We start from the raw sequence: 23,107 nt of genomic DNA, 5'->3' as shown, positions 1-23,107 counted from the left end.
TATCACCCATACAGGAAAAACAGTGAGCAACACCCACTGACTGAACTGTCAGTCATTATGCTCCACTTTTGAACAAAGTCTTCTCTCCTTTGGGACAGGCAGAGCCTTAGCTGCTCACCAACTGAACTGCTGAGAGGAAGGAAGGGAAAAAAGCAAGTAACCACAGAGGAAGGGAGAGCTAAGTTGAAACACCCTTACTTGTAACTGGATAGACTCTTGTGCAAAGGGAAATTCTGCCTGGGGTTTGGGCTACAGAAGACCATTTGCAAAAACAATGCAATATCCCTGCCAATATTTATTGCATGAGGCAGCTCAGGAAATGGTGAGTGCATCTTTTGTTAGTTATGTACAACCATCTGAATGTTTTCCCTTGGGTGATTTAATTATCTGAGGCAAGAAGACAATTGTGAAGTAATCTCACGGATACTGTAACACAGTCTGATCTATCGGAATGTCGTCTTCTACTCATCACATTCCTTCTACTCTGGGCCTCCCTCTGGTGGCAATGAGGAAAAAATAACCCTGCTGTTCAACCACAGAAGTCTTGGGTACTGACAAAAAAGCCAAGGCAAGAAAGCAAAATGCCATAAAGGACAAGCCATTAGAAATATCTCATGTGCTACTGTAGATCATAACAAGAAACTCTTTCCTTGAAGCAGACTCAGTCTAAGGGATTGACAAAACAGGCTGCTTAGAAGGTAACAGCAAAGCTGGGGCTGTTGTTTTGTATTTTGTGCAGAGACACAGCATGACAGAATGATGGGGAGCCCTCTGAAGCTGCACAGAGATAATCCCAGCTACCCACCACAGTACTTCCCCAGAACATTTTTGCATGGGAAAGGGAAAAAGAAAGTGAACTATATGCCCATTCACTATGTGCAGTGTGTTTATTTACTAAAGCAGGCAAATGATCAAGATAAACCTCATTACAGGAGCAATCAGGACAGTAAGAAACATGTAATGGAAAGCCAGCCAGGCTGGTGGCACAGAGAAAGGTTAGGCTAGGCATGCTAGAAAGACGGGGGAGAGGGAGGAATGTGAAGGAGATTGGAGGGGCAGGGAGGAGTCCCATAGCCACAGGAGGCACTGCCCTTCTCTTAAAAACTGTGAATCCTTTCAGCAGAGCTACGATCACACGCAGCAGGAGAAGCATAGGCTCACTAAGTTTTCTGACAGACCTTGCATTGTCCCAAGTCAACTATACTTTGGGACTTTGGTAATTACTGTGGACAACGACCAGCCAACATGGACCCTAGACAGGATGGCCAAATAGCAATTAGTGGTTTTACCACTCATTTCCCATATTTTGCTTCCCCCTCACTGCACTAAGTACAATGCTTTGTCTTCTGCCACTGAACAAGAAGACCCAAGGCCATGCAGCCCAGTAATACACTTGCATTTTTCTCTTCTGGACACACACTTTCATTCACACAAATAGGCAAGTTTAGAATTTCAACCCTGAAGTCTCCTAGCAAGCTCTGGGTTGATAAACCAAGGCATAAACCATTCTGTGCATTTTTGAATTTACTGACCTGGGAAGAACAATTTGGAAACTGGTACTGGAGGAAAACCTCCCAACTCACCCTGTTGATAAGCTGTTCTCCTGTTTCTGAAGCCGTGATAAGTTTACAAAGTGCCTGAAGTGCAGGGTTAGGCAAACCTGAAAAACATCAGCAGAAATAGGGATTGTTCAGTGTCTGTTTCTTGACTGCTAGAAATACAACAACCTGAACACAAACTCAGCTAATTCCTAAAACCTCTCCCCCACATCACTGAACAGTTCTGGAAGCACGAGCAATTTCCAGAAAGCAAAAGGGTTTCCCACTTTGCATCTGATTACACATTTTCTGATTGAGAGCTGGGAGAATAGTCACATCATGCTTCTGAGATACTGGACCCAGTAGTAAATGATTCTCATCTACGACAAAATGTTCAGTAAAACATTTACTTCTAGAACCTCTACCTTGTTACATACTTTTATTTCACTGATGTAAACCATCACCATTTTACAGGCTTGCATCAAAGAAAGGCAGGGAAAGGTCAATGTCTGCTTGGACAGATGAGGACACGGCCAGTAGCTGGCCTGTTTCTTACCCAGGAGGGACTGTATGGTGGTGCTGCACTGCTGTAGCCGGTCACCAGGGTCAGAGGTTGGGAAGAACACTGCTGCTGGGAGGCCACTGGCTGGAGGGTCCAACCGAAATCCTACTGCAGTGAGTAGTGCCTGCCAGCCTGGAATGCCACCTACTTTATTCTCCACGCTTTGTTGGGAGGTATACATTGAGTTGTGCTGCCCATTCTGGATTCGCTGCAGTGATTTCTCCACCTTTGGGGAAAGTACAGCTTATTTTATAAGAGATTTTTACAAACCACCTCTTTTTACACAGTAAAGAGGCAGTAACAGCAGGTTGAGAGACAGCAAACTGAATGTTGAACCTGGCCTGTCTTACACAGAAGGATTTTAGTGCCCTTGAAAACAGAGGCTCCAGTAACTCAGCCTGCACGCTGTAAAATCACTATGGTGAGTGTCAATATTCTCTGAGATGCTGGGAAAATCTACTAACTAAGTTCCAGTTTGATTGTGATAGTTTCCTATAAGCCTGGCAGCTGCATTTCTCCCCAAAAGATGACTCATGTTCAGGTTCCAATCTTTCACGAACACCGTTTATTACCAGGGAAGAGTCTCCAGCTATATGGTAAACAGTAAAGAGAGATGTGTGTTCACAAAACCCAGCAACTGGGATGACTAGCAATATTCACAGGTTTCCCTCACCCTATGGATACTCCACAATCCTGTGGGACCACGGAAGACACATCGGAAAGAAAAGTATTAAAAGTCATGAGAGATTATTCTAGCCATCTGGCAGTTTGGCTTCAGTCCTGCTGCTCCCCACAACAGGCTACTGGCACATATGGGGACAAAAGTGCCTCTTACCTTCCAAGGATGCAAAGAGGGAGCAGTCCCTGTGCTCTGCATCTCCATGACTGCCATACATTCATAGCTCTTGCCTTATAGAAACAACTAACTCCAATGATTATCTCATTTTTAAAGCAGAGACCCAATTCAACAGCTAATGCAAACCAGATGGATGTGGGGAGTATTTTGTCACAATACAATGTAAGACTTGGCTTACTTTGCCTGTTTTTGCTCTGGCCACTCCATCAGACGTCTCAGTCTTCTCACACTGACCCAGTCTTTTCACAAGTGACTACTTTATCGTAAGGGAGAAGAGCTGAAGGTATATATTCAAGTGTGCGTGGCTACACATCAGGGTGTTTCTCTTCCCATTCACCATTTACAGATGCATACCCACAGGTAACATTATCTCACAACTACATGGCCTGCAATGCCCCTTGCTGTGCCTGCTGCGTGTGGCAGTGTTTCCCATCTCTTACCAGATGTAGCAGGACACGCAGAGCATCTCGTGCCCTTTCAGGGTGCTGCAGAATCTCAGTCAGGGCCTGTCCTACTAGCGAAGAAGGGCTGTTCAGCTTCATATCACTCCCAATAAGCATGAAGGCTGCAGGATTCAGAATAAGAGACACTCAACCTCCTTTCATTATAGAAAATGTTCAAAACAGAAACAGATCCTCTGCCCTCTCGAACTAATGGAATGATGGTTTACTGCGCCCTGCAGAGTGACATTCTTTTCCAGAGCAGCTGCCCAGTCCCATAGTCTGAACTCCCAGAAAGCTTCTAGAGGCTTCTTACTATCCTCTTGTATTAAATCAATAGTGTTTTCCTGTTCAAGCAAGTGGAAAAAATACTGTATTGCAGCTAAACTTGTTGTAGTGTGTTCCAGGTCTCCTTTACAGCACCGAAAATCAATAGATGCTAAACAGTGCTTGCAGAAACAGAACTTGGACTGAGAGCTTTCCCTGTCTCAAAAGCCTGTCTTGGCTTAGGCACTGCCTAAATGCTAGATTTTCCAAGTGTCAGCACAAGGAGCTCTGCCTGTCCCTTCTCATCCACTGCAGCAAGGTATGCAGCTGCCCGTCCTCGCTCTCGTGCTCTGAGACTCACCATCAAGAGTCAAAGGTGAAAGTCAGGGACTGTGTGTAATGAACTGCTTACCTACCACGGAAGGAGCAGTACTAAGACAGCTCGAGTAGCTGGAAGCTTCTACCTGGTGGTGATGCCAAGCACCCATGTCCATGCTCATTCTTTTTTTACCTAGGAATCGGTCATTTTTATTTTTTTAATGCTCTTTGAGACAGAAAAATCTTGGAAGGAAAATAAAATACAAATTGAACTGTGGACTGTAACCTAAACTCAGCTCCCATCTGGTGTTCTCTGAATCACGTCCTAATGCTGGACTCAAGAACCCTGAAATCACTCTGTCAGACTAACTGCCAGCGCTCATTTTAATAAGCTCTACTGAGTTTCCTGCTCCTCCAGCTACATACAGTTTACATCAGAGCCATACTTAGAACAGCTTCCTGATCTAAACAACACAGTACTGCTGCCTGTGCAAAAACATCCATTTGGGGAATGCCTGCAGCTTTCAAAAAACAGGACTTCTCTCAGGGAAAAAAAAAAAAAGCAGGTTATTTGTACATATCCCTGTAACACCACCACTGAACTCCAAGACTTTGTCTTACTGATTCTCAACTCACTCATCTAATTGAGAGGGAGCAAGCACCAGCGCTCCACCCCAAAGCTTACACTGCTGAGAAATTTCCAGTGGAAGCAAGGGAAACCTTTCTCCTAAAAGGACCAAAGGCATAGGCCCTACAAAGTTTACATCACAGAAATCATAGCTACTGGTTGCTGCTGCTCCAATTTTCAGAAGTACTACTCTTGCCTCCTTGTTAGAGTTTCACTAAATTCTCAGTGAGAAGGTTCTGTAAATTTGCTCCAGCTAGCTCCATCCTGTGTACAGGAAACTTGACCCTATAGATTTCAAACATAGGGAATAACTATTGCACATTATTTCTTTCCAGTCATGAAACCATTGTGATGAAACACACTTCACCACACAATTGCTTTAAATTATATCAAATTCATAGCCCACGTACTATAGACAGTGGAATACTGATGTGTCCATGACACTGACATTCAGCCATACTCAGTTGAATCAGGGTCTGAAGCATGGGGGCTGAAATCTGGGAGAGCACAGGGCATATGCTACTCCCAACTACCTGCTACCACCACTCCTTGCATAACTCAAACAATTTGGCATAAGAGTGCTTCCTAGAAACCCCGTCTGGTTTGTCAAGAAGCAGATTCTTCCTACCTGCCCAGTTGGATGGATGAGAGAACTGCTTGCTGCTCTGTACAGTTTTCATTGCTTCTCCAAGGGCTGCACTGGCTTTCATCCCATTTAAGAGGGAGGAATAGAAGGCATGCACAAACATTTTGGAAGCGGCCACAGGAACAGGCCAGAGTGACACTAGGACACACTGAGCCCCAGCAGCCAGGAATGCTCTTGTCAAGCCAATGACTCCATCAGCAGTGACTTTGCTGTTGGATTCTTGGTAAGAGCCAAGAACCACTAATTTGACAGGAAGCCGCAGATCCAGGACATCAGCTGCTGTAAGCAGGAACTCCTGAAGAGGAGGGCAGTCTGAGATGCTCTCCACATCACTGGCATCATCCTGCATCCGAAGGGATTCTGGGATTGTGTAGGGGTTCCCAAAAGAACTCTTGCTGCTGGCTGGATTACTGTCAGTGTTAGGTGTCAGGACCAAAGCAGCCAGTTTCCAGGAGACATGGGTTGCAAAATGGACACATTCTGCCTGAGTGAGGGCACTCATGACCCTCTCTTTTGTTGCTGCACTGCCAACTAAGGGCTGGCAGCCAAGTAACTCAGATACCATATATGCTTCCTCTTCTGCAGAGGGCATAGGTCCCCATAGCCACCTGTCCATAACTGCTGAAGGGAGCTTGGGATTTCCTATGACAGCTGCCATTGAGGTAGAACTGGAGTAAGCAGGAGTATTCTTCTTCGCATGGGACTAGAGAAAGAGAAAATGAGGTTGAAAGATCTGTTTGTTATGGTGCTGGTAATAGAATATCTGGTGTCTTTGGCTCTAAACAGAAGTCTGGTTATCAGCATTACAAAAAAACTTTGCATTTCTTTAATTTCTTCCATTATTTCAAGGAACATCTCCACTCAAGTCCAGTCAGGATTTCTATCCTCACGCCTTACGTGAACAGATAGATAAGAACAGAAAGCAACAGACTTAGCCAAGGTCCCTTTGAGGACTGTAGCAGAGCTAAAAGCATAAAGAATACCCCAGTTTCCCATCTTATGGGAAAATTACTCGTAATCACTCACTAACTGGTTTCTCACACCTGTGTTTCAGGGACCAGCATCACCACTGCCAGTGGCATGGTGCTGCATGCTGGCAGGATTCAGACTACTTTGCTGTTCCAGTGACTGCAACAGTGCAAGCCAAGACATGCAGCAGAACACGGCTCAGCAAGAACAGATGTGACTTAGGGCATTCTCCCTGGAGACCTGGCCCTTGGAAATGCTGATGCCAAACATCAGCATGAAGACGCTTCCTGCAGGATTTGCCTGTGGTATTCGCTTTGTCTTATAGCTTCAGTGCCATGAGATGTTGGTGGCCTTCTCCACACAGAAAGCTAAAATGTAGCTAAACACACCAGGAACATGATAGGACAAGTCATCTTGCCAAGGAAGCCCAGTACTGATCACAAACACCTACATTTCTGCAGCCTGCCATGTAGTTTCACAGCCCAGGACATGCTATCCTTTAAATGAGGCTATCCAAATGGTTCATTCCCCTTGTCCCTCCTGGTATGCCTGGGGCTGTGATTCTGTGCTGCAGGAACGACATCAGAATCTACTTCACAGCTCAACGTGCTCAGCAGAACTGGGAATGCCTTGGGAAGGTGGTACATTTGTGATTTCTATTCTTGTGCTTGGCATAGCAGGACAGAGCTGCTGCAATTCTAGCATGTATAGGAGCCTGCACCCCACAGGAGAGGTTCTCTGAGAGAGAGGTTTTATAAGGCAATGTCAGACCTTGGAGCCGGGATTCAGTGACTGGATGGATGGCACTGCAATGAGGCTGAAGCGCTCATAGAGGTACTCATTGGAGGAACTGCCCTTCAGAAGAGCAAAAGGAATGAGGTACAGTTCTCCCTCCAGAACGAGTATCAGCTGGCGGTGGCGGCCAACAGGCCCACTGGAATGCATCAAACCCTGAAAAGAAAAGTGAGAGAATTAGTTTGGCCTTTTTACTCCATCAGCGCCCCAGCCCACACTTTCCAAGCATCAGGCTCTGGCCTGACCCCACGTCAGGTTTGGAAATACGCACATCAGAATTACGCTCTGTGTGAACATAGATGTGATGTGAACACACATTGCCATTGGACTGATCTATACAGCAGGGCTGTTGGTCACCTGTGCACAAGCAACCTCATTGGGATGAGAGCCTCAAGCGCACTGACACGCTGTACAGATCTCGGTCATCGCACCCTGCCCCGGCAAGTGTGCCAGGGCTCAGCCCCACCACAGTACAACAACTCCTTCTGCTCCAGCGTAAAATCTTTGTTAACCCCAACAACCTATGTCTTGTCAATATTATCACTTTATCCTTTGAAAGAGAATATTCTTTCTGATATTGAATTTCAAAATAGCAACCACCTATGTAAGAGCAAACAATCTACAGATTGTGCCTATGACCTGTACTTCAAGATATTTGACATCGTAATGAACCCAGAGTCACAAATAGGTCTAAACAGAAAGTTTAGAAGTTCTCCATCTTATGGATGGAGAAGTGAGGCAGAGAGATTAATACATAGGCAACACGTGCCTGGGCACAAAAAGTGGCAACTGCTCCTGGTCCCACTGTGGGAATTTCACTCTTATTTATCTAGTGTACTGTAAAAATAACGTCTAATGGAAACACAGACTTTTGAAACAAGAGAGGCACAGAAGTAATGTCAAAAAATCCTGAAGTGTGGACATGGCGGGTATCAGACAGTGCAAGAGAAAAGAAAGGGATATTATGCATTTTGAGGGTGAATATTACTACTTGTGTGAAATTGTAAATATAATGCTCAGACAAATGCGCCCTGGTCCTATAATGCAATTCGTCCACTCCGCCTTGCTCAGGGTCTGTCTGGAGCAGACTTCCAGACTGCACTGTGATGCACTGACAGCTGACAATTAATTTGAGATACACTGACCCAATCTCACTAGCAATCAAAGAATAACAGGAATTTGCAGTCAGTCTCAAGCTTTAGTTCTCAGGTAGCAGCACAGATGAAAGAACATTACTAAATAGAAATAGAAAAATCCGTTCGGCAATCTCCTCCAAAAGGAGTATGGAGCAAGTCAGAAATCGGGTCAGCTATGAGGAAGAATGTCAAACAGTAGAAAGTTGAAGAGAGACAGCAAGATGCTTTTAAAGGCTTCTTATCATTTGAAGTGGGAACAAAACTGCTGAAGGATAAGAACATTTTCATTTAAAAGGAGTTAAAAATAGTTGCTGACCTCTTGCTGTTTCTCCTGTCCTCCTTACAGCTCTGGAGCTCAGCCTGCCCCACAGACTGGTGAGGGAGATGCAGGGCAGTTGCTGACACACGGCTGCCTCAGGAGCCTTCCTGAGAACCACCTCCACTCCATCCTGACACGCTGTTTACAACCCCAGCAGCCCCAAGGGAGGCCCCCACTTCATGGGGTGAACCAGCAAGCGTGCTCCGCAGCTAAATCTACCAGCCTCCATTCAGCCGTGCCTCTTTCTGCAGAGCCCAAGTTGACAAGCAGCAGCTTCCCACTCATGTTTTTGGGTGGTTTTGGGTTTGTTTTTTTTTTTTTTTAAATACATATTCCATTTTACTTACTGCTCCAGGAGCTTAGGCTGTCAGCAACACAATCAGAGCATCTGAGCCATAGTGACATGTGCCTAACAGAATTTTTAATTTGTATGTAAAAATCCCAGAGTTTATTTTTTTTTTCCTTACGATGGCTGTATGTGCATTACAGAAACAGAAATAAAACTATGAGGATCATTTGTGTTCCATATGTCTCCAAGAATTAATTTTAGGATGAGTTCTAACAATAAAGAATCTCTTCAGTGAGGAAAAGGAGAAAAGCATGAACTGCCAAGCACAGGAACATGTCCTCTACTTCATAGCAGCGATACTGGCTACACTGGCGATTTGTCATGAAGGTGGAAAAGTCTCTGGTCCATCACTTGCGGGGAGCACAGCTGTGCAAGGTTAGGCCTGCCGACAGCTGCTGGCTTGGATCGGTCCTGCACCTGCAGCTAGTGTTGCTATAATGGAAGTTTCCATTATAATGGGACTGCTAAACCACACAGAAGACCTGAACTGTAGCTTCTTAGAAAGAGGCTAGTAAGGAGCCTGTATCTGCTAACGCTGCACTCTCTGAAAGCCCGGCCAAGCCCTATAGTACCTTAGCAGAGCCAGCTCTGGGCCTCAGGCACCCAAACCTGCCACACAGTGCCCAGCCACAGTGCATCCTCACTGGGAAGGAGGAGCAGGCTCCAGGGGTTCCCCATGAGGATTTCTTCCCGGCCTGTCTTACCTATTTACACTAGGTGTAGGCAGGCGTTAAACTCCCAGGTGAAGCTTTCTCAAGAATGCCACAGAAGATGACAGAGAAAATCCATAAACAAGGCTGACCTCCTCGCCCTGGAAAAAGGATGCACGTGCAGCCTCTGGAGCAGAAGGCGCCGCTCTCCAAAATTCACAGCGTGACCGCGCGATGGCAGGCTGACAGAGCTAACAAAGGCTCAGGCTCACAAAGGTTTATGGCTCCACAAGATTAAAGCATCCAAACAGCCTTTAAAATAACCACTGCTCCATGAGACTGGAACCAGGGGCTACGCTGCTGTTCCTGGCCTCCCGCATGGGCTGGCCAGGGCTGCTGCAGGACACCGTGCCACACAGCTTCCCTTTGCTTCTGCATTCACCCTGTGATCCACCAGCACAGGACGATGCCAGGGCCTGCGTCCTCCACCCCTGCGCTGGCAGGTGCCCCGGTGCAGCACCACCACGCGCAGAGTAGGGCCCTGAATGGGCCGAGTGCTGGGACACTGTCCGTGAACCCAGCGGGCTGCCGAACGCCTGACCAGCCCCAGCAGCAACTCCCAACCACTGCTGCCGGCACATGCCAGGAGCACGTCCACCTCCTTGCAAAAGCACCAACCCCTGGGGTGGAGAGAGAGCAAGGCCCAGCTTGTCTGGCTGCCAGTATGGCACAACATGGCAGCAAGCAGCACAAGGTGGGCCAGTGGTGCTGCTGGGCTTCCAGTACTGCTTTTTTTCTATCTCCCTGACCCATTTGTCTCTAGATAGAACTGCTGAGTTTGCCAATGAGGACTAGTCAATTAAGGATAAACTTCCTGCTCAGGTTCATGAGAAGCGTTATACTTTGGCAGCTGACTGGAAGTGGCATCAACAGCAACACTCCTTGTTTCCACCTCCCAACACCCTGGTCTCACCATCTGGGAAGACCAAGTGAAAACCACCACACTTCAGATACAATCCCCAAAGCTGCCTATTCTTGCTTTCCCACATTGTCAGAGGATTTTGGTAAGTGAATCTCTTCATTTTTTTTTGTCCGCGCCAAAGGCTTACTCCTTCCATAGGTCCTATCAATAAGTCGTAGAGTGCACGGAGAGGGGGCTTGGTGAAGGAAGTCTGTCTCCTTGGAAGAGATGATGTTCCATCCTTAACAGGAGACATGGTACTGCTGAACAGACTGGTCATGCTCTGACAGCTCCTGTGGGCAAAAGGCAAGTGAGAGGTTAGTTACAGAAACCTGAGGTCCACTACAGGCTGCCTTGTCGTCCTAACACTGATGATGAGCCAGTCCCTGCCCATCCAGAGGATTGTGTTCCGTATGATGCTGCATGGCAGGGCTCCCATTCAGCTTCATGCCACAATGAACAATGACATTAATGGCAGGGTGAACCAGTTGCAGACAGCATATTACTTTGCCATGGAGTGTCTCTCAAGTGCCTGAAGTGCTGTTCGTTGCATACCTACGTATAGTGGTTGTGTGCAGGCAAACATGAGACCCATAAACAACTGACTGCAATCACAGGAGGATTTGTGCTTGGGTTTTGCACCAACTAATCTAGCACGGTACCAAAAGGAAATATGACAACAGGCAAACAAGGCAGCATGAAGATGACGCCTGCACTTGCTATCACTCCTCTGAATGGCTCCATGAAGTCAGATGCAAGAACTGACCTGGAGCCCATTTCTAACATCTCCACAGACAGAGCTCTGCACATGCTCTCCTGGCATCATCCCCAGCCACCAAACACCATCACGCTGAGAAGAGTGAGACAGCATGGCTACAAAAAGTTATTGCCCTGTTGAGGAAATGATGTTGCCCCATTCTGGTCTTACAGCAGCTGTGCTCCCCAGAAAGGTTATCCTTGGTTTGGTGCCAAGAACAACCATTTTATGTGAAAAGGACAACTTTCCAGAAAGTTTTAACAGGTGGGCCTTAAAGAAAAGGCAGGGAAGGAAATAAGACATTGAAAGGTAATGGTAGTGCAAGGTCTGAAGTGTAACCAGAGTCACCACTGGGGCTGTCCAGTAACAAACACAACAATCTCAAGCATAAAAGGCCACCCATGAGGCAACACATGCCCTGTTGTCCTCAAGGTGCCAAATCTATTTGATGGAGGGGTTCCATGAAATCCCAGTCTAGATCATACTCTGATGCTGCTGTGCAGAGAAAGCTTCCCTCCATTCTTGGTGTCCGTGAAGCACAGCAATGTTTTGCCTCTCAGACACCTTCCAATGCTATGTGCCTTTGCCAATTTACACAACAGGAAAGCAGCTATAGTTTCCTGATTCATGACCAAACTCACACACTTTGTCAGGATACTAGTCTGCAATGTCCTTTTTTTAAGAACATTTGCTCAGAGGAAATGCCTTGTCTCTGTTCCTTATTTTACCTCTTGCCTGTACCAATTCTTGGCTATCAACACAGAAAATAAATAAAAACAGGAAATATTTGCACATCCAGGAAATCAAAAGAAAACTCAGCACCCAACAGATATGTTAATCAATGAGTTATAGTAACAGTTGATTGCATAATTGCTACAGGTATATATATTTGTGAGTATGCATATATAGATGCCTACAGCAGATACACCTACACACACACTTACATATACAGGTACAGTGTCTCTTCCCCCTACCAGATTAAGCCAGCATGTAGGAAAAGCCAAGGAGAGCAAAAACGTTGCACTCAAGTGCACTGCTACCATTGACAAACTACAGGCCTGAGACATACCTCTGACCTTTTCTGACACATACCAACAGACAGATTCAGAAAATTTTCTTCTCCCCTCTCTTTCTCTCCTCAGTTGCTGCAACCAATCCCCAGACCCAGCTCGTATCATGTCTAAAAGCCATTCTCTAAAGAAAAAACGATGCTGCCTCCCATGCTCCCCACTAACAAGTAATTTAAGAATGCAAACGGAAGCCTGGTGTCCATCTACCCATGCTCTCCAATGCAGAGATTCTGGTAAAAGTACGAGCATGCTGCTGCTACTCAGAGCTGCTGAAAACTTGACTAGGTGACTTGCACAATACCAGGTTCATTGCAAGATCAGCATGGACTCAGCACTGTCTGCTCCCCTCTGGACCCCTCTACCTAGCTTCACTGCAGCAGCTGGCTGAGTCCAGCACACTTTGCAGTGCTCAGTTGTTTCCATACTTTATGTAGCACAGATTTTAAACCAGATCAGGAAATAGACACTGTGCTTTCCCAATCTCACACATTTCTAGTGCCCTGAACCCTTTGCTCAAAGCACATCCCTCTGGTATACCCTGCCTGATATACCAGTCTAGAAGGGCAGGGACACCCCACTGCTTACCTAGGAACCAGTGAGCAGGCAGAGCTTTAGTCCAAGCACAACAGCCCTGACCTGCCCAAGCAGCTGCTACTTGCCAGCAGGTGGCACTCGCCAGCCTCACCTCCTGTGTTTAACACACTAACTTACTCGCGGAATAGGGGCTTGATTACTCTAAATCAGCAGAGCCTCCTTCATCTTGGTTTCACAGCCAAGCAGCTCTAGATTTATTCCTTCACCACTTGGATTGCTTTTTATTAGAACAAAACCAAGGGAGTATCATAAATCTTTCACATCTCTTGCCTGTTTATGTACACAAAGAAGAGTGAGAAAATCCATAGGGGGAGGATGGACAGAGATCTTTTGTAGTAGGCAGAGCAGACCTGGAGCCCTGGCCAGGCCAGTTCCTTTCCTCCTAAACCAGTGCAAAACAAACGGCTCTCCAGGTGGTTTCTCAGGCATCTGAGCCCAGGTGATTTCAAGGTGGCAAGAGGGAGTCTTTTGAATCTTTTGGCCAAATGCCCCTTCTACGGAGTGCCACCAGTGCTGGCTTCTGGGATGCTGCACTGATCACTTCTACCTTGCTTTTGCAACGTAGAGGGGTCCCCTGATTTCTGGAACAGTAAAGTCTCTCATTTGGAAGCCTCTGCACGGACTCCACAGTGCTGCTTATTTATAACCTTTTTATAAGGCAGCCTGACCTGCAGCAAACAGAGGAAACAGCACACGTTGGGACTCAGGACTGCCTGCATATGTCAGCGTTAACTCTGCTTCCGCCTTTTGTCTAGGCGATGCAAGAACACAGCAATGATCCCAGGACAACCTCAGAGAAAGGGGAAGAAAGCCAGTGTCATGCAAGCTGGATGGATTTGGCCTACAACTAGCCTCACAGGGCATTGCTCTGCTTGCAGGGGATGAATGTGTGTTCACGGGCAGGAAGAAGGAGTTCATGCCACAATCAGCACAGAGCTGCTTTTGCCTTGGCACTCATTAGGACTCTGGACAAATAACTTGATACTCATCAGGACTCTCGTCAAATACTCCTCATGACTAAGCACAGCCACCCTGGAGGGCTGGGAGTCAGACTTACGGCTGCAGTGGTCTGACAGGCTCAGGACAATGGGTATCAATCAGGCGTGTCATTCTGCAAGGCTTCCTCAAAAAAGACCCTTGCTAGAGATGCAGCCCCAAATATATATTCAGGGCCTTGACACACTCACAAAACCAAGCTGTGGGAAGCTCCAGAAAACATTCAGATACAAGCTCCCTGTGGATGCTTTCAAGGATCTGCAATCATCTCCAGAACCCACCAGTGGTTGCACAAAACCCACAGACCACCCAGCACTCTCTGCTTGTGTGGTCTGTGCTTGGGCAGCTGCAGCGCTGCACCCTGTATGGTAGAGAACCAGAAAGATAGACTCCCCAGCCACTGCTTTCCTATCTGCCTTCCAAAGACCTCGCTTCGTCCTGGGCCAGCCAGCGTCCCTGCTAACCCTTTATCCCTCTGCTCCAGCGGGGGTCAGCTGCACCATTCCCCAGGACAAGCTGTCAGGCTCCTGAGGGTATTCATAGGCTTTAACAACCCTGATCAGCTTGAACGGGGCCTTCATCAACAGGCCCTGCCCATGAGCCCAAGAGCTCCATTTAAACTGGGGTCTGAGCCTTTTGTCTCTGCTTCAGCTATGCTGCAGGTTTGCTTGTCTCCAGCTCCATCACAGCCCTGCCTGTGTGGGCCCATGAACCCCACCAACCCAGAGCCTGGCCTGCTGACCAAGATCCCCTCAGACCTGTCCCCTCCCAAAGGACCCCACAGCCATCAGTGGGCCGTGTCTGACCTCAGTTACTGCTACTGGACCTGACCCTGACCAGTACACTTGCACACCTGGCCTGACCTCAGACCTGCCCCCTCACCAGGCACATGCCTGATGATCTGGACTCTTGGCTGACCCTGGCTGCCATCCCCAGGTCTGCCCTGCTCACTTCACTGGGTACTGTGGGATGGGTCCTGCTGGTGTGGCCCCTGCCCCACCAGCTCTGCTGCTGCACCTGGCTCTTGACTCCCCATCCATTAGGGAGCAGCTGGTCCTTGCTGTGTGATGACATAAGCACAGCCAACAGGGCCAAAATCAACACAGAGGTAGGGTCCCACACCAAGAAGAGAGGGGAGACATGCTCAGACATCACATGATGGTCACCAGGATGAAATCCTGAGCAAAAAGAGGTGAAACAGTATCTTGGCAATAGCCGTGTTTTTACTGCTGCTGAGGCTCCACGCGAAGGCACCTTCTGCTAGATTCCTCTGGCTGGATTCATAGAGACTTTACTCTTACTGGGGCACTGAGCTTGCTCTGGAAATCTCCAACTATGCTCGTAAGGACTGGCCATGGACCCTGAGCGTGCTGACTCTGCTGGAAAAACACAAGCTGTTTGCAATCATAAGGGGAGCTGGGAGATAGCAATGGCCTTGGCAGAAGTGAATTTTCATCTCAAGTTATATTGCTCCTTACATCCCAATTTGCCTTTTACAAATTCTCTGTACGCTGCATTGCAAAAATTGCCCTCAAGGAAGTATATTTTACCCTTTGAGCAGCATCAGGGCTGATTCTCATGTTTTCTGCAGGTACATGGAAGGAGGACAAACTGTATCCCCATGATGGTGCAGAGGCCAAAGAAAAGGTGAGGGAGCTATATTCAGGTACAGGCAGTGACCAAGTCCCTTGCTGCAGCAGAAAATGACTAGCGGGGAAGAGACCAGATTTTAATCTGGAAACCCAACAAAAGTCTAAAAGCCCTAAGGAGCAGAGAAAACAGACGCTGCATAAAGACATGAGCAACGGGGACTATCTTGGGAGCTCTTTCAGTGGCATCCACAGCTTGGACAGCTATTGCCCAGTACTGAGATCATTGCAGCATCCCTACAGTGCATCTTTCTCCCCAAAGTCCATTTTTTCTCAGAAGTACCCTAAGTTAACTGCCAAAGCCCCACATTTTTGCTTTTCTATGCAGAATTGCCAAAAAAAAAAAAAAATCACACTATTCTCTGTGTAAAAGCCAGGTTACCTGATGACAGCAGCCAGAGGGCACCCGCCACAACCCAAGGGCTTCCTTTCAGTCACCCTCTTGTTGCTAGACATGGAGACTGGATGGCTCCAAACAGTCCCAGCATCTCCAGGGCCTCATTTTCTAACATGGGACCTTAACAGCATGTGCAATTCCTGTGCGTGAGGGAACTTGCGCTGGCTCCAAGCCATGCAAACTCCCTTGAGCATCTCCAGCATTCAAGCACAAGATGTGAACATGCATTCAGGCCCCACATGAGGAATGCAGGGCCTGCCTTGGCAGTAGGGAAGACAAGCGCTTATTCTCAGCTCCAAGCAGGCCCTACTCCTCTTTGTCCCCTGCAGTGCCGAAGTCAAAGCAAACAGACACCGTACCTTCAGTCACTGCTTGTGAGCCACAATTTTACCATCCTCTGAAGTACTGCAGCAGCAACAATCCACTCAGCATTGACCTACAGCTCCATGAACTCACTCCAGCACCGTATGGCAGAAAAGCCATTGCACAGAGGAGGTGAGCTGCAGTCTGGAGCTGCAAGATGACAGCTTGTGCTCTAACCATTGAATTCTGTTGCTTAACGAAAGCCTAAGAGCTCGCAATTCCTTGTTAGAGCTCTAGGCCAGCGCACAGAAATGCTGCCTGCTCCCATTTTATTTCTTAATCTGTTCTCTTCCAAGCAGATTTTCATCTGCTTCCTTCCTGAAGCTTCAGGACTCTTGCAAGGACATCTTGTTGTCCCAAGCTTGATGTGCTGCATGCCATGAGCCATACTACTCTCTGCACAGCTTAATTATAAAGAACCACACAGTATCGCAGGAGGCCAGCTAATGCTTTCTACAGTGCCCTTCTAGACTCTGTAGCCTGCAGCTTGATCATCTCTGGGACTGGAGCAGACATTAAGTACAGGAGGTATTCAAAGGCATGGGCAGGACCACAGCATCTACCCTGAACTCAGGGCTCAGCAAGCTAGGTGCAAAACAGACGTGGCAGCATTTATTTTGCCACTAGAGTCCTCTGGTATATCCCCATTTGCAGGCAAAAGGTGGGCAGGCAGGCCATACAGCAGTGTGTTCTCCTTCTCTTCATCTCAGTGCTCATAGCAAGAACATCAAATATGTGGATGCTTCTACTGCTCTTCCTGATGATCTTGGTGAGGGTGCTTTTACTTAAGTGCCCGAATTGCCACATCCCTGAGCTTCTCCTAAAAGCTGCATACTCATTACCTGACAAGGCACCTGAGGTAAGCTCCTGGCTGTGGGTTCAAGGTAATGGATTTGGCTCCTATGGAGCAGAAAGACATAGATGGTGCATGGTTGGCCTCTGCATTATTCCTGAGGATTAGCATTCCCTGGAGCAGAACTGGATCATATTTATCCCCTGCAATCAGAGGGGCATTCTCCTGTCCTTCTAAACCTGATGAACTAGCAAAACACCTCAGCAATCCTGGGGATCTGCCTGTTTGATCCCAAACTAGCAAGTACTCATAGTTCATCATCAATGCAGCAGCTTGAACAGATAGGCATGTGGATTCTGGAAAGAAAAACAGGCCACTTGTTGGTGCCAACAGGCAGCTCCCAGTTTCATGGGGATGCTGTTACAGCTCACAAGCTCCAGAGATGGCTCACAACACTGCAGGCTGATTGCATTTTATTTTCCAGCTGAGAAAGTCCTGGGGTATGCTATGCTCACAATCCATGCTGGAACACAGATCTTGTCAGAAATCCCGGGTTACATCATGCAGCCCCTCTCCACTGGGGGAGTGGTAACACTGGAAAAAAATCTGTTGCCAATTTTCATTTCAAATGCTTGCCCTAATCAGCACTGTAATGTGAAAGACTGAGACCTGAGCAAGGCATAAGAGGCAGAAAATGAGTGGAGACTGTGCAGCTAGAACAGTCCTGTAACTGGAAATGCAGCATACTCCCAGCTAGTTAGTACAATAGTTAAGATAACAGAAGCAATTATTTCTGTAAAAAGTGTGTAGCAGAGAGCTCCAAGCTTCACACCTCACAGACAGCAGGGACAAAACAGAGTTCCCCTGCAATTCTTCAGACAGTCAAAACCAGTGCTTGGGCAGGAGAAGAGCAAATTTGAAATAGCTGCCCCTCAGGACAGAGTTATCAGTTAACAATTACTGACAAGTCTTTGCTGGCTATTATCTTAAGTTATGAAATTCACCAAGATAGGCAATGAAGATGCCACCCTCTACATCTCCCAGACCAAGCTACTGAGTTGTTAAGTGAAACAGATAGTCCTACCGAAGTCTCTACCTGTGCCTGGCGTCCCCCCTCCCACAAGAGGCACAACAATGCTTTCAGTCCCTGTCCCGCTTCCTTTCTACGAAAGACTTCTACTTCTGAAGAAGGAAGCAACAGGACCCCATGTTCTTCCAGGACCTGTCAGGGCTTCTTTGTCCCTTGCATCCAACGCTTCAGTCTGTAGAGCAAAACCAACCCCCAACAGGCCGCCTGTCTGTGGAAGGCCACCAGGCACCTGAAGCTCCCAGGCTGGATGCACATGCAACACTAGGTGCTAATGGATTCCTAATCTCATCAGGAATGAGATGCAGAGCTCTCCTGAAGGAGGGAGAAATTCTCAATGCACCACATGAACACAAAATAAAAGGACAGAAAGGAAAGGCCTATGGGCTCATCTGCTCAGAAGGGGAGAGTGCTCCACAGTACTAACGTACGGACCTTATTCCTAAGAGAAATGCTTAATGTTCCCCATACATCCATGCTGTGAAGAATGGATGGTTGCTGCAACCATAAAGGACAGTATCAGTTAGCTGCTCTGTGCCCCCACTACTCAGGGCAATAGAGAGACCATGAGCAATGGCATCAGCTGCACCCTAAACCTGCAATTCAGAGAGAAGCCCTCATCAAGACGTCTCATTCTGCCTGCTGATCCCCACAGTGCAGTGCTGTATTCTCACCTGTTCAAGAGATTGTTCCTACTGACCATCCTCAGGAAGCCAGTCGGATCAGTCATTGAGTTCAGCTTGTTATTCATCTCCTCAAACTGTTGGTCCATGATATCCCCAGCTTCACTCTCAGTCTCACTACTGGCACAGGCTCTGCAGGGGGAACAGCGAGGTGAAGTAGTCATTGACGCAAGACAGAGCAATAGCCTTGTGACAGATGTTCAGCCAGTGTGAGAGACAATGTTTTTCAGACACAACCTCAACCAATGCTAAAGTCAAATTTTCCCTGGATTGCACCACCTCCTCCTGTTAGGCATACAACAGAGTTACAATCCCATCCCCTCCTCTTCTCCTAGGCATTCTTCAAGGTTTAAAGAGTGGCACCCACTGATGGAAACATAGGACCCAAATTCCCATGTGCTGCAGGTATGGACTTTTGAAGCTGTAGCACAACACCGAAAAGCTGAGCTCTGCAGGGAACACTAGCTCAGCCCTTGATTTGCCTAAGAACGTGTTGGTGCATCCTTTTCAGATTTCCACAATAACAACTCCAAGCTCTGTATGCTTCCTTCACTGGCAAAGCACAACATAAAAAAGGTAGCTGTGTTGCTGTTCCTGTTATACAAACAGGGGAAGCACAGAGAAAAAAACCCCACTCTATCAATGCCATCAGGAGTGCAGCAATACAGTCCAAATAGAGAGTCCAAATTTTATAATTTTTCCATCTCCTGACATTAATATCTAAATTATCATCTCGGTGTAATTTTCTGTTAAATTGCTGTTAGCATTTTCTCTTCTTTCTAAAAGCAGAAAGCAAGCACAACTATTGTGTGTGCATTTTTAACAATCCCTCCCTTTAACTGAATAAATAATTTGCATATTATATAGCATATCACAAACCCTGGAATTTGTACACTTAAGCTAAATCTGGTATGCCACCTGCTGAATTCGCCTTGCATCTCATTTTTGATTCCTTTTGCATTCCGACAACTTGGAGCTTTTCCTCAAGGGCACATTTTCCAATAAAGAGCACATGAATCAAATTAACACACAACATGTACTTGTCCAGGCAACCAGAATTGCTCCTATGCTGCTGTATGGACCACAGAATCTCTTGTAAGCATACTTCCAGGTCAATATAATTTAATAACCTGAAAGAATAAGTCCTGACAAAAGCCAATCACTTCATGAACACTGAAATGGGGCTAGCTGAACAACAATCAAGGGGAAAAAAGAAAAAAAAAAAAAAGGAAAGAAAAGGAAAAAGAAAAGGTTGTTCACAGCTGCCTCTTGCACATTTTCCCTCCAGCTGCAGACATGTTCAGTTTTGAGTCCTGGCACAGTTTTGAGTAACACTCACAATGAGTATTTGCAGCTCCTTTAAGAGGCAAAAATCTTGAGTTCATGAACCCAGGAGAACAGGCCACATGCTCTCCCTAGAGAGAAAGGAGTCTGTCTCAACACAAGCTCAACTATACTTTAAAGTCCCTCACACTTTATTTCTTTGCAAGTATGTGTTATTTGTCAGCTTCATGACACCAGCTGAAAGGAACCATGTCCAGCACAAAGCGAAGGCTGCAGCGTGGGACTGAACACCACCACAGCAAAATCCTGGTGACGCATCCCATGACAGCATTCCTTCCTCTCCAGGAGCAGAAAATGGGAAGATGTGCCACTCGGAGATGCAACAGTACCTATAAACGTGCTTACATCATTATGGAAGGAAATGGCACTTAAATTCAAAAACAAAAGCTACAGTGCACTTAAGCAAGCTATGAACTGAGAAGTCAAGCAAAAGGTTTCACATGTGTGCTATACATATTTAAACCCCTCTGTTCTCTGCTGGTAGGCAGAGAACAGGTTCCAGGGACAGCAGATGACAGCTTCTCCTGGGCGTCTGGTGTGCTGGAGCATGGTGGCAATCAGCAATGCTGTAGGGAAGCACTTGGTCCATGTGGGGAAAGTTTCAAAGCAGAACATGACGTTCACTCACATGGAACAGACAGGATTTGTTTGTTTAATTCCCTGCATGTAATTTTGAAGTGGGGAAACAGCTTCTGCCTGTGATCATACCACACCAGCCCAATGATCTCAGAAAAAAGCATTCAACCCAGAATCCTTAAACCAAAAACATTTCACTACCATCACCACGAAGAGAGAAAGAAGCTGACATCATAGTAAATTAAAAACTCACCCCAGAATCTAAAGACTGAAGGACTCCCTTTGCCAGAAAGAGAATCTGTGGTGACAAATGGTTAATGGAACCAAAAACAGTATCTGAAAATCTGTTACACGAGGCATTAACTGCAGACTTTGGTTGTGTATATGTGTGTATCTAGACGGTAAGATTCAACCAACATGTGGAGATAGATGTAACCTTCTGAATCACACAACCCTGATGCTTTAGGAGAAGGGTAGATGGAATCAATTCAGTCTGGTTCCCCCCGCCCCTTGTCCCTCCTGTCAGTATTCACACTTGAGGGAGTGACTATTCTCCCAGAAAGAAAAGAGAGCTCATGGTCCACATGCACATACGAGACAGAACTAGATGAAGCGTCAACATCCAGAACACATCTGCAAGACACAGGAAACATGAAGGCTGGAGGGAGTAACTTTTAATTTCCTTTAATGGGAGTCACACAACTCATTTTCAAGCAAGACTTGAAACATGTAATTTGGAAGATATGACTGCAGGTAACAGAAGTCTCAGAACAGACTTTATGTAAGAACCCAAAAGCCCTAGGCACCACCACCACAACTGCTTAAAAATACCATTTATACCTTAGCAATAATTTCATGATTATCATTATTTGGATAGTAGTGCTTATGTGCTTGTAGCCCTTTCTCAGGGCTTTAACATGAAGGAAGCTACTCCCCTGTGCATGTCTGTTCCCTTATGTTTCAAGTACTCAGCTGGCTGAGAGACCCTTTGCTCTTTCTCAGAGTACTTAATAAAAACCCTGGACTAAGAAGCAGTTTGCTACTGCTCACAGTGAGATGAATAATCCAATCAGCCGTAAAAAATATTTGTTGCCCTTCGGAAAGCCACCTTTACAATCATAAAAGTTTGTGTACCTTTTTAGAAAGTACAAATCCAAAACGCATCCAAATGAGACACAACCATAAATCCAATACATACAGATGTGGGTATCACTGGAGACGAGTTGGCTGTCACTACTTCTGGTTTCCAACTGCCTCAACATTATGAGTTAAGCACATACCCATCTCAGCCGCACGCACTGTTTACAGACACAGTCCTGCCAATGCCCTTGTGAGACTTGTTTGGCAAGCTCAGATTGAGTTCAGGACAAAGAGTGTAAGTCCAACCTGACTGCTGACCATAGGCTCACTGTGCCTATGATGCCACTGTTTGGCTACCAACAGCAGGAACTCATCTGTTCATGCTCAAAATCTGTTAGAGATACTGCCAGTATTTCAGTAACACTTGGGAGTTCTGCATTAGCCAGACTGCACCCCCTGAATCCCTTGTTCCATGGATGACTAAAGCTCGTCCTTCCCCAATGGCAATACTAAATGCTCAGTGACTCTCCAAAGGAACTTCAGACTCCAATGTCATGCTCAGATAAACAGGATAAACACCATAGTCACCAGAAGTTTTCAGAATAGTAGTATAGATTTTTTTCTAATCATCTTGTATCATGACTTACGGATAATCAGCGTTGTGATTACAAAAATGTTTATAGATAGCAGTAGAAGAATGAGAAAGGCAAAGAAAATCATTGTGCCGCTACCCCAAAACCCTCAGGAGAGAAATTAAACGTCAGACCCCATGCCTTTATCTATCTCCTAGCTGCAAAACCACATGTATCACCCTGACATCACTTCCCTCCTTGGAGACTCGGGCAGTGAAGCAGGGAAGTTCTAGATACACGTTGTCCATCCTAATTCAGCCACGTCTTTTTGCCTCTTATGAACTTTCCTCTTTTGTCTGGGAGACTAATCCATGACTCATTTTAGGTTTTTCTGGTTTGGAGAGAGGTTTACTTTCCTCCTCCTTTGCAACTTGGCCAGTCAAATATGGCCACAAATCTGCTTTTATTCTGCTGCCCACACTTCTTAAGAAAATGCCATGGGTTATGGCCTGCGAGGTTTTAGTGCTCTGAAGCAGTGTCTCAAAGATTTTGATCTGTCTTCAGTTTGTCACTGCCTGAAGACTCTGGGACTGTAAAACTTGTCAAGCTCTTACAAGATTAAGTTAATTTTAATGATAACAGGGGTGTCTAAAACAATTTTGCAGATAATATTGCAGAAACCCATGAGTAATTTATGTAGCAGGTGACTGAC

The 23,107-nt window shown here is 46.4% G+C and overlaps 1 protein-coding gene across 4 annotated transcripts in view; it reads right to left on the bottom strand.

The window, feature by feature from the left end:
- The window catches only part of TTC28 (tetratricopeptide repeat domain 28), a 187,852-nt gene that overhangs the window by 8,734 nt on the left and 156,011 nt on the right, over positions 1–23,107 (bottom strand). For all 4 annotated transcript variants that reach the window (XM_075769899.1, XM_075769900.1, XM_075769901.1 and 1 more), the window contains 7 exons: positions 18,815–18,955; positions 10,583–10,727; positions 6,996–7,175; positions 5,238–5,958; positions 3,397–3,521; positions 2,095–2,326; positions 1,584–1,660 (listed from right to left, as the gene is read on the bottom strand). In XM_075769899.1, coding sequence (XP_075626014.1) covers positions 1,584–1,660; positions 2,095–2,326; positions 3,397–3,521; positions 5,238–5,958; positions 6,996–7,175; positions 10,583–10,727; positions 18,815–18,955 — 1,621 coding nt within the window. The remainder of the gene's footprint in view (positions 1–1,583; positions 1,661–2,094; positions 2,327–3,396; positions 3,522–5,237; positions 5,959–6,995; positions 7,176–10,582; positions 10,728–18,814; positions 18,956–23,107) is intronic.

This window comes from Balearica regulorum, chromosome 17 (assembly GCF_011004875.1).
Source record: "Balearica regulorum gibbericeps isolate bBalReg1 chromosome 17, bBalReg1.pri, whole genome shotgun sequence".
NCBI lineage: Eukaryota > Metazoa > Chordata > Aves > Gruiformes > Gruidae > Balearica > Balearica regulorum.
Note: the sequence above shows the minus strand (reverse complement) of the source record. Positions and strands in the feature narration are given on the sequence as shown.